Below are 12179 nucleotides of genomic sequence, written 5' to 3'. Positions count from 1 at the left end.
CAGCCTAACCGGAAGTCACAAAGTCTGGAAGCTACAAGCCTGCAGAGCTGCTTCATAAAATAGCAAGACTTCAAGACTGGCAGGGGTCTAATGCCCCAACTGCACACCTATTCTCCCCTTGCATGAAGCACCAAAGAAGGTGAGTGGCAGAACAGGAGGTTTATCATATGCCACCTTGTCCAAGGGCTCACCCACGCCGTACATTTAAAGCACTCTTATAGCACTTTAACAGAATCCTGGAAACTGTAGCTAGTTGAGGGTGATGCGAATTATAACTCTGTGTGGGGTCTCCTAAAAACTTTCAGCACCTTCAACAAGCTATGGAATCTTTGCAGGAAGCCACAATTGTTGAAAGAGGTTTCTTGAAAGTTATTTGCCTAAGGGTGTCAAAAACACAAGATACAAAATGGAGGTTCCCCATCAAGCATCAAATTTTCCCTGCAGAATATGTGAAATGCCCCAATAAAATCAATGTAGGGTGGAACTACATGTTACACTTTTGTTTTACAAAATGCAAGCAATGAAACTGCCATTTAAATGGACAGGGGGGAATTTTCCAAATCCTTTCCCATTGAGGCTATTTTCCTGCCCCAAATCCCCACTCCCCACTGCTTTTACTCCCACTGTGCAAGAGATAGGAAATTATCTTCTTTCATAACAGGGATAAAAGCAGCTAGGGACCGGGGAAGATCTTTGATGGGGGAATTACCTGACAGAAAAGAGTTAAGAAACTGCTAGCCTTTTGTGATGGTCTTCTATTTCATTTTTTTTAACCCAGTCCCCAAAATGACTCACAGAACTGCATGTCATAGTGACCACAGCATACCTATTAAGAGAGGACCAAATTCTGGGTTAGCATAGCAACCAGCACAGTGTGCTTTTTATATTGTGTTACGGAGTATAAAAGCTACCTCAAAAGAAAAAGAATACTATCATCATAGGAAAGAGGGAGAAAGTAATTGTTTGAAGGAAGGAAGAGCATGGCTGACCAAGTGCTTTGAATATCAATACACAAATTAGTGACAAGACCTTGGAAACAGCCAAAAATACATTTCCCTTGCCTACTATGTAGACAAAAGTCCCACAGGGAGGTTATATGCTTCCTCAATTAATGCACACAAAAGAAGCAATTTCCTCAGCCTGACTGGATAATGATATTGAAGGGGCACAGAATGTCTGAAATCTCAGCAGGAGCCTTGTGTGATCCTGGAGCAAGCCATCTCTGAGAGAAGGGTTGCACTCAAAAGGCAGGCAGCGTGACAAGAGGAGGCAAGCAATCTTGCTGACAGTAGCAGTGAGGTCATAGTGCCTGAGGAAAACCAAGCCAACTTGAGTGATTGACTGAAACAGAGGCAATTTTTAGAGGGGCAGCCATGTCAGTTGCAGAAAAAACCAAGGGTTGCACCCAACATTGAAAGTTGCACTGAACCAAATGAATACAACCAACTTAGGGCGGTTAATTTCAGTGGATATACTCTAAGTAGCACTAGCATTGGACACAGCCCAGAGTGTCTCGTGGCACCTTATGTATCAACAAGTTTTCATTATGCAATATGCTTTCATGTACTAGAGCACTATTTCCCAAAACTTCTCCCACCCCAGACCATTTGAAAAGTTGCTGCAGGTCTTGGCAGACTGCTGGATGATTTTTCTGCCCCTTGTTGAAACTGTAACACTCCGTTAGACGTGACATGATTTTTAATTGTATTTTTGTAGTACTCCCTTTATTTCTTATATATTGCATTTGGTTGTATTACAAGTGAATTCCACAGAATTTAGTCTGTAATACAAATACCAACATATGAGAGATAAAAGCAATAAAATACAATTAAAAATCAATATAAATATTTAATACGGTGGATGTGCCTTCTCCCATCTTCCACTATAAATCCACGGACACTTCACAGACCACTTGAATCAAGCTTGTAAACCATGGGTGGGAACTGAGCATAGATGAAACAACTGGCGTTTAAGAGGGAAAAGGTGGAGCAGAGGCTGCAGAAAACAAATGTAGTGAGAAATGGGATGATGAAGGGGAAGCATGAAATAAGAGAGAAATGGGGTTTAGGAGGAGATAGTTCAGAGGGGGAAAGAAGTGGAAAGGAAGAAAAACAAAGAAGCAATATGAAATCCTAAGGTGAAAAGAGTGACATGAGATTGTGCATGTAAGGGGAGCATGTATATAGTTGCGTGGAACGTATAGATGTTTGGGAGAAGGGTTGGTGGGTTGCCCATAACTTTTCTGTGTGGTGGTGGGGACTGGCTGCCATTGCCATTAACCACCACAAGGTGGAAAGCTGCAGAGTACTTTACTTTGGAGGAGGAGGAGAGCTTCAGCCAGCCTTCAGTGCAGAGGTTAGAGGAACGCTGAGGCAGCTTTTTCAACTGCCTTGATCCTACAAGGTGCTAAGCACCTTCAGCTCTCGTTAACATCAGGAGGAGGTTAGGGCAATCTCAGCACTCTAGGCTGCCTGTGTAAACGCCCCTGGGCAAAGTCAGTCTGTACAGTCCAAGAGAACCTTTTCTTTCCCACTTAAACAGCAGAGTTCAGGAACCCAGCTGGCTTGAGTGAGCCAGGCTCTCTTGACTCTGAAATCAGGCTCTGGAGCCTGATTTTCCAGAGGAGGAAGTATGTGTGGGTGTGTAGCGGGTGTCTCATGCCTTATAAAGCTATAGGAACTTCCTCTCCCAGGCTCTTTGGACAAAATTAAAAACCCAGGAAAGCCTTGGCTGCCTAAAGGTGATGAATACTGGGTTCATTTTGAACACAGGAATGCACACTGGATGTGGAAATGGAAACATTTGTTACATAATCAGACTAAAGGGAATAGTACTAAAACCACAGCAGGGTAATGGGATTTTCAGGATAAAGCTCTTTTAAACTTTCAGGGATCAGCCACAAACTGGGTAGTGCTACAGATTTTCTATTTTCAGACAATAACAAATGTTTTTGTACTAGAGTATGCTGCTACTACTTGCACAGCTCGCCAACCTCACATAACCCTCACCCTCCTGAGCCCCATATGACCAAAGAGGGCACTTAGAAGCTATCACGTCAAAGGCAATTTAAACCAGATTACCCCTGTCCAGGGGAAATCTGACGTTAAGGAAGTCCCTATTTGGATGCACCCATGCTCAGAGTAGCATTACAACAGCAAGCAAAATATCCCAGTTTGAATGGTGAATGCGGCAAACTTGTCCAACAGCAAACATGTTAGCAGATTCAGACAATATACAGGCAGCTCCCCATTTGCGGGCATTCAAGGCAAATGAGACTGTGGCCACACACATTCCCACAAATCCGGAAGTGGCACAAATAGGGGCAAAAACGGTCCTAAAAGAGCGTGGAAATGGCAAAATGGCCCGAAAACAGCATCAAGCAAGGCTTTGCAAGAGCAATCCCAGGAGACCTAGCACAAAGTTTGAGCAAGGAGGCTTGAAGGGAGCAACTGTTGTGTTTGCAGGCTTTCTCAATGGTGTTCCCAATATACGTGATTTCACTTCGATGCATCGTGCCTCAGAATGTGACCCCCATGTAAATGGGGAGTTTCCTGCATTGAATTAAAAAGGTAAAGGTAAAGGGACCCCTGATCATTAGGTCCAGTCGTGGCCGACTCTTTACATGCTACCATCAACGCTAGTTTCCAACAGGATGGAACCTCATCATTTCCTGCATCTGGACCATATCATAAGCCTTCAATCTTTATGTCCTAAACCTACCGGAGTGGAATACTTCATTTGCAAATGCAAAGTCATGTCAAACCTCCTACAGCAAATCAATCTGTTTTATTGTTTTCAGCAACCAAAGGATAATTGGGATGCCAGAAACGCTTAAGGGCAAAGTGTTTAATAAACCCCAGCAAACCTGAAATGTCTGTGCAATAGATTTGACATAAGGATTAGCCAAATAAAATGAACTAAAATCCCTGTACGGAGGGAAAGCTTTGCAGTTGTTCAGTCATAATTAAAGTTCTCTTCCACAGAAAGCCAGTGGGCTCCTTTGGAGATGTAGCAGGAAAAGCAGGATTTAAAGCTGGTGTGGTGAAAATAGGGTGGCCACCTATACATCTGTAATAATAAAAAAGAGGACAAAAGCGGGCACAGTTCTGCATAAAATTTTTGTGTACTATTTTTTTTGTCTAGATATGAATTTAGAAATAAGTACTATAATTTTAAAAGAAATTGGGTACATCTCAGCATAGTCAGGCCTACATTCTGTCTTTTCATGGTTTGCTGCTGCCTGTAATTCAGCGCATCAAAACATAGAACATCAAAACTCCCCCAATTCCTGGGGGCTGCATAAATACTGCAGCATGAGCAGGGGCGTAGCTAGGTGCTCCAGCACCTGGAGCGGCGGGGGTGGGGCGATCTGCCCACAAGGTGCGGACGGGGTGCTGCGACAATCCGCACATGGGGGCGCCATGGCGATCTGTGCAGCAGTGGAGGAAGCAACTCGGGTGCCTCAGGCACACTGACCATAGGGGTGGGGCGCACCCTGCAGAGCCTCTGGAGTCTGCCTGCCTCCTCCCACTCAGGCACCCTACAGCTGGGGGGTGACAAAATGCCGGACGGCACTCACCGCAGAGCCTGCACGCACCCAAGCCACTGCGTCTCTCCCAGGATAGTGAAAGACGCTTGGCTCGGATGCACATAGGTGAGTGCCGCCCGGCATTTTGTCACCCCGCTCAGTGGAGACACCCTGGGCGGGCCGCACCTACCGCACCCCCTTCCTCCGCCACTGAGCATGAGCTAGAGTGGTGCTGTCTCATACTTAGATTAGACTTATGGAACACTTGCCCAAAAGGTTGGCCATGACTCTGCATTAGTCCATGGCGTTACGATATATTTTCTTTTCTACCTAAAAGATGCAATAGCCCAGTACTCTGGAATTGGCCCTTTTTGCACTCAAGTAGATATGCAGAAAGAGGACCAAAGTGTGTTACTGTGAATGAAGTCAAAAACACATCTGTTCCCCTTCAAAAGTATTATGTGGATGAGCATTAACCTGAAGATCCAGCAGCAATGCCTGCTTTTACAACATCCATTGGTACCAGCATTCAACAGCCTGATGTCATCAGAACAACAGAGCCAGGAGTCTACAAACACTACCTCCATCTTAAGCAAATGGATTGGTGGGAGAGAAATTTAAACAGCAAACAAAACTCCAGCACAAATCCAGTTTCCTTGAGCTGAGAGGCAGCCAAACTGAGAAGGAGAACTTTGTTTAGAGACGCTCCTTATCTGAAGGGCTGAACAGCCCCAAGTCTTGTTTCCATATAAAGAACCACAAGAAAGGAGAGTTGGGGACCTTGAAATCAGCACCTGGACAGCAGACTAAACAGTCAATCAGGTCACCCAGTCACAAGTCTTTCTATGTAAATTCCAATGATTATTTTTAAAATGGCATCCGTACACATCAATTAGCATATCCAAATTTTATGTAGATCAGTTTCTTCTTTGGCAGTATATTTCATATCTTTTGGGTGGTAGGAGGCCACCTTAAATGAGCAGCTTCACAGAAGGAGAAAACACACTATGTGTTCAGTTCTATGTACTGAATGTGGCCAGTGAGCCATATTCTGCAACGGCAGTGCCAACCCTCTGTAAGCTGGGTAATGGAAAGTCTATGCTGAATAAAATTCAGCTCAGTGATAACCAGTTTGCTCAGAAACAGAACAGAAGAAGAAAAGGGCTAAGCAACCTATGCTCAAAATAGTAAGCACAAGGCATGTTTTCCTAGCCAATTACAAGAAAAAGGAGCTCTATTGGCTTGCTCAGAACACTGAGGTCTTTTGGAAGGAGGTGGAGGAAACTTGGCCTAAATTCATCAGAGTTTCAAAAATTTCAGTTCTAAGTGTCTAAAATAATCTAAGGGTCACCTTACAAATGCACACCGGTGTGTATGTGTGTGTTAAAATTCAATTTGATCTGCAGACTGGCAGTGCTAGAACAGAACACTGTCTGGAATGGGCACAACTTTCTCCTAAAGACCTGAGCTGATGCAACTTCTTGAGCAAAAAATGACAAAGTTGTTTTATTTAACCATAGCAGCTGCCAAGCCACCTCACATTTAGTAAGGTAAGCAGGAGAACTGTGCTGCAGCGGGAACAGCAGCCTACTTTTGCAAAAAAACAACAACAACAAAACCAAAAAACCCCGAGAAAGCAATTTCCTAAGATTCAAGAACACAATCAGAATAAATATGAAAATCTGCACATTCCAACCACCTACACCACTATGATATTCTTCCCCACAAAAGGGGAAGCAGAGCATCACAACTGTATTCTATCCAAAAGCCTAAGAACGTAAGAACCCTTCTGTAGCAAGGCCAAGAGGTCAATCTAGGCTAGCATCCGACTCCCACAGTGACCAAGCAGATGCTTATAGGAAGACTGCAAGAAAGACATGAGCTCAAAAATGTTCTCCCCACTTGTGTTCCCCAGCAACCAGTATTCAGCGGCTGGAGGTACTACACAGCCATCATGGCTACCAGCCACTGATAGCCTTCTTTTTGGGAAGAGGGTGCAAAGTTCCAGGGTGGGAGAGGATCCTGCAGCAAACAGACCTAAAACAGGGGTGGGTAAACTGGGCTCCCATCAGACGCAGCCAGTATATCCAATGGTCAGAGATGACGGGAGTCGAAGATCAGCAACATCTGGAACATCAAAAACCTTCCAGCAGCAGAGGTTTAGCACTGCAACCACTCAAAATGTTTCTGCTTATCATGGAAGAGGCAGAGAGACAGGGACCATGCGGGAGCTTCTGGCAACAGCACCTCCTACTTCTTCTGCCCTCTTCTCCAGCTGGCTGGTTTCAGGAGATATAGTATGAAAAGGAATCCTGCAGTGTAGTAGAACCAGTATAAACCCAGTAGATTCATCACCCCAATCAAGGTGCCCCCAAATGTCCTGCAACCAGGACAGGCCCCACCATTAGGCATAGTAAGGCATCTACCTCAGGTGGCAAAGACTTGGAGGACAAAGACTTGCTGCCCAGCTTGCCCTGCACTCTGTAAGCGACCTGCTGCCCTCTGTTGTGGTGGAGGCAGTCAGCACTCAAGTTCAATTCAACTGCCAATCTGATCAGCCAATCTGATTCATGGAACTGGGATGGGAGAGAAATCTTGTCCATCCTAGGCAGCAAGACATATTGGGCTGGTCCTGCATGCTACCATCTGCCCTCTGATGAGCCCATGCTCCTGAAAATGCAGAAGAAAGAAGGCTGTACTTACAAACACTCCTAATAAAGAGTTGAGCAGCAATATCTTTTTTCCAGGGCAGGGGTCAGATTCAGAAGGGTGCATTTCTGGCATGAGCAGCAGCGTTGGTAACGAGCCCGGCTGTGTGATCCTTCCACAGGGAAATTCTCCTCCTCCTGTCATGAGCTGAGTTAAGGATTGGAGGGCTGGGTACTGGTGGGAGCATACGAACCATGGATGGGGGGGGAGAGAGAGGAAGGCATGTGTGTTTCGGCTGCTCGCTGGGGAACTGAAGCTTCTGAATCAGCAGCCAAGTACAATAAGCCCTGGCTAGTGCCACGGAGAACAGAGGGAACCCGGAGGCAGAAGGAACATGCAAGATGCAGGGGGAAGCTTTTCTGTCTCCTTGGTGCTTGTTTCCCGCACCACCACCCCTCCCCAAAGCATTCAGAGAACAAACACTACCAATCAGCCCTGTTTGAATAAGCAGTGTGCTCTTTGAAGAGAGCAATTCAGAAGAAAATCCTGTGGTACAGAACAAGTTAGCCACAAAAGAGATCTTATGGCAGATCCCTTCCGCCATGCCAATTTCATCAACGAGCTGGGGACTACGAAGCACTCAATGCTCATGACAGCAACAGATTATCTGGCCTTGTGCATCCACGGACAACAAAACACAACTAACAATTAAATCCTAAGCATGTTTACTCAAAGGTAAATTACGCCGAGCTCAAGATGCCTTACTCCCTAGTAAATGTGTTTAAGACTGTAGTGTCAGGTGCTTTATGAAGTCTGTTAAGTCTCCTGCTTTTGAGAGTGAAACTTTTCCTTGGCCAGATCTTCATATGAGCACAGGCTCCTGCAAATCTGCTTTGGGTGCTAGTATCAGGCCCAGTGATAGGACACCCCCATGTGGAACTGTCCAAGAAGCTTGTCTGGAAACTGCAGCTAGGCTCCTGTAGGAAGTGGCTGACTGCGAACATATTCTGAAGGAACTGCACTGGCTGTCAATACACCACTGAAACCACTTCAGAGATTTGACACTTGTTCAGAGCTTTATACACAACTGGGGGCCTGGATACTTGAGAGAAGACCTGCTCTCCCATAGGCCAACCTGTTTATTAAGAGGCTATCTCCCATTCATTGCACATGGACTAAATTCAGAGGCCTTTGAACTAGAGTATGCAAAGCTTAAAAACTGATCAAGCATGAAAGCTTCCTATCAAGAAGCAGAGTCTCCAAACAGGTTAGCATTTTGACACCTATAGGAAGATTTGAACACCAGCCTCTCCCATCTGTTTTCTGATTTATAAATATATCTCTGTAGCTTCCCACAGATTGTTCTTCTGTTGCGCTCATTCTGGGAGTTTTTCTTGTGGGATTACATCTTGCCATAAAAATGCAAGGTTGCAATGCGGAAGGCACAGATTCAACAAAACTGTATGTGAAGAAGGAAGGAGTGACCTTGAGCAGGCTATTTTAATTAGTCTCTTAGTTCTTCATTAGGAGAATGGAAACAACATTCTCTTCGCATGCTGATTGTGAAATATGCGTCTTGGTAGGTAGCCATACAGCTCCTAGCATAATGGAACACCTCAGTGTTGCTGCAGTGCAAACCACCACTAATAACGGCAGAAGGATAAAAGGCAGCATTCATAGCATGGTTTCTTATCGTTACTGTACTTTCTGTATAGTTTCAATGCAATTTTTATTTTTTCAAGTTTTTATAGGCTTTGAGGGCGGAAGAAACTCTTTGATGAAGAAAAGGTGGAAGTCAAATCTTGAAGCCATTTGTTAAGAATAGATTGCTAAATCAACCCAATAGCCCATCTAGTCCAGCATCCTGCTCTCGCAGTAGCCAAGCAGAAGCCTATGGGAAGCCCACAATTAGGACTTGAGCACAACAGCACTCTGCCCACCTGTGATACTCATCAACTGGCAAGCAGAGTGGAGATAAAACACAGCCCTCGTCCCTAACAGCCACCAGTAACCTGATCCTCCATGAATTTGTCTAATCCGCTTTTAAAGCCATCCAGGTTGGTGGCCATCACTGTCTCCTATGACAGCAAGTTCCACAATTTATGCACTGTGTGAATAAGTACTTTATTTTATCTGTCCTATTTCAACCTGCAGATCGATTCGATGTCCATGAGTTCTAGTGTTTTATGAGAAACTTTTCTCTCTCCAATTCCTCCATGCCATGCATAATTTTTATAAACTTTTATCATGTCACCTCTTACTCACCGTTTCTCTAAACTAAAAAGTCTCAGATGCTATAAGCCAGCCTTTCTCAACCTGTGGGTCCCCAGATGTTGTTGAACTACAACTCCCATCACCCCTAGCTAGCAAGGCCAGAGCTCAGGGATGATGGGAGTTGTAGTCCAACAACATCTGGGGACCCACAGGTTGAGAACCGCTGCGTAAGCTTTCCTCACAGGGAAGTTGCTCCATCATCTTGATCATTAAAATGCCCCTTAAACAATGATCGTTTTTCGCAATTATCAATGCGGCTGGTCTGTGACCGTATTAATAAATTCATTCATTCAATGATCGTTTAAAACAAGGTAATTACATGGCTTAATTCAGCAAAAAAAAAACACCATAATCCTGTGGTTTTTTAAGGAATATTTTAACAAATGGCCCCAGATTTGACTTTAGTTTTGTATGATTTTTTTTTTAAAAAAACAAAAAACTAGCAATTGAGTACAAAACTTGGGTTTGGGGCACAGATGTTATGGTTAAACAGAGGCTGCAATCCTATTCAGTGGGAATCATTCATAATGTTGAACACAATATTGCTTACTTCTGAGTAAGCATGCAGGACTGCACTGTTCAACAAATAGTTCTGTGGTGAAAAAACAGTGACTCACCTCTGCAAATTTACCACCATCCAGTAAGCAGGCGGATTTGCTGCTCTCTGGTTGGAATTCAGGGGAAGGCTATTTAAGGACTTTCATTTGCTAGGGAAAGTTCCAAAAGTTTTATGATCACTGCTGGGGTCCAACCCAGTCCTGTTATGGATGACAGCACATGCCTGGGCCTGCTGGCAACTCAACAAAGCTTGCTTTGAAGAGAGTTAGATTACAGAGCGACTGCAACAGGTTGAAATGTCACTGCATACTCTCTCTGAAATTCTTATCTGCAGCCTAATTATCTCAGTTAATTAAGGATACTGCCAGACAGCTTCCTGTGGTTTGGCGCCATAATACAGAAATGGGAGCACATGATATTGTCACTCGGCATGGGAAGCCACTCTGTACTCTGCCTGGCCCATGCTGGTTGCATGCAAACTGATAAATGTGAACAAGAAATGCTGGGTATCTGAAGATCTGTCTGGATATGGTTAGTCAAGCCTTGTATCACCTCCACCCATCCACAGCTAATGTCTATTTTCCTGTGGCACCACAGCGCAATACGCGGAGCGATTCAACCTTATTCACTTATTCATAGAATCATAGAGTTGGAAGAGACCACAAGGGCCATCGAGTCCAACCCCATATTCACTCCCTATTTCCAACAATCAGAGGTACAGTGATATCCTGGTGGCCCAATTCTAGCAGTAAAGTCATGGTGGCCTGCCATGGCACCTTCAAGACTGGTAGTGAAGGCACACAACTCTTAGCAGCAGCAAGACTCTTCCAGAAGCCCTCTCACTGTTTTCAGTCTAAATATACCTCCCTTCCTCCTGAAACACCCCAGATTTATATATGAGTGGGGCAGACATGTAAAAGCAGCATTTATCTGTCACCACCACATCTTGTTTGGCTCTACTTCAGACACCCAAGATCAGTTCATAAGTACAAAAATAGGGCAAAAACAAAGCAAAGTTGTCCATGATCTTCACTTTTAAGAAAGCCGGAAAGGCTACCCACACATATTATGAGATACCTTGTGTACACGTCTGCTGTAGCTGTTCAGAGGTATTGCGTAATGACAGCTTTCACAAGAATTGAAATTATGAAATGGCAACATGAGGGTGCTACCAGGTGGGACACTGAGAGCCAGAGATCAGGTTTAATAACGCATTTCAAAGCTATTTAGTCACAGTCAAAAAGAGAGTCAGGGAGAAAACTCCCCAAGAACAACTCCCTCTCAGTTTTTCACTACCAACCAACTGCATTGTTTCTTGTAACACTACTAGCACTGTTACTTTTAACCAGCCTTACAAATAAGTTGCCAGCCCACACTTTTCTATGCTCACCTGTGCATGCATACCAGTATAAGCCATTGATAAAGCACATCTATAGCCTGGGAGATGGGGGGAGGGCGCAAACTCAAATTTATATTTAAAAAATCTCCCTATTTGCTCACCTGGTAGCAATTCTGACTAGCCACAGGTGAGCAAGTGACTGCCTATTTACAAGCTTGCTTTTAGTTGTATGCCTGTCTAGCTCATGTGTGTGAAAGGGTAACTAATCTAGAGTATATATTCTTGCTAAAGAGAGATAAAGGCTGCCTCCTACCACAATCCTTAAGTTAAGTCTCCAATTTTGGTCATAAGCTAGTTTATACAAACCCCTGAACTGAAGAAATGAATCCTGAAGCTGCCACTAGTGGTCAACCTTCCTCTTTCTTCTTGTGGAGACTAGGCTTTTGATCAACATATCCAAGAACAGCCAGCATTTTGAGATTACTGTTTTTAATCTATAATTCATCCATTTCCTACTCCATTTGCATCTACTGATCCCACATGGAAGAGCACAGAAAGGATATACTAGAAGGTCATAGGAATCCATATCTTGCTCAGGCTTTTTCTTGCACAATTTATAGGGATTCTTTATTCCAGTATAACAGCTGCAAAATGTGACCAGGGTTCCCCCCCTCCAGAACAGAGGCAGCCAACGAGGTGCCCTCCAGATGTTGGACTCCAATCCCCATCATTCCTGACAATTCACCATGCTAGCTGAGGCTGAGGGGAGGTGGAGGGTACCATGTTACTATGGCTGCTTTGAAATCATGGAGAAAGCACACTTGCCCACAT

General features: G+C 44.3%; 1 protein-coding gene across 11 annotated transcripts in view; it reads right to left on the bottom strand.

The window, feature by feature from the left end:
• TMCC2 (transmembrane and coiled-coil domain family 2) overlaps positions 1-12179 on the bottom strand; it is a 98329-nt gene that overhangs the window by 21859 nt on the left and 64291 nt on the right. The window contains exon 2 of one of the 11 annotated variants that reach the window (XM_082228307.1): positions 7232-7378. The exons of 8 other annotated variants lie outside the window; for them this stretch is intronic. In XM_082228307.1, the coding sequence (XP_082084433.1) occupies positions 7232-7312 (81 nt within the window). In that variant the 5' untranslated portion in view covers positions 7313-7378. The remainder of the gene's footprint in view (positions 1-7231; positions 7379-12179) is intronic. 2 more of the 11 variants (XM_082228306.1, XM_082228308.1) reach the window with 2 other exon arrangements.

Source organism: Podarcis vaucheri, assembly GCF_965113315.1.
Source record: "Podarcis vaucheri genome assembly, chromosome: 6".
NCBI lineage: Eukaryota > Metazoa > Chordata > Lepidosauria > Squamata > Lacertidae > Podarcis > Podarcis vaucheri.
This window is presented reverse-complemented; position numbering and strand designations above follow the sequence as displayed.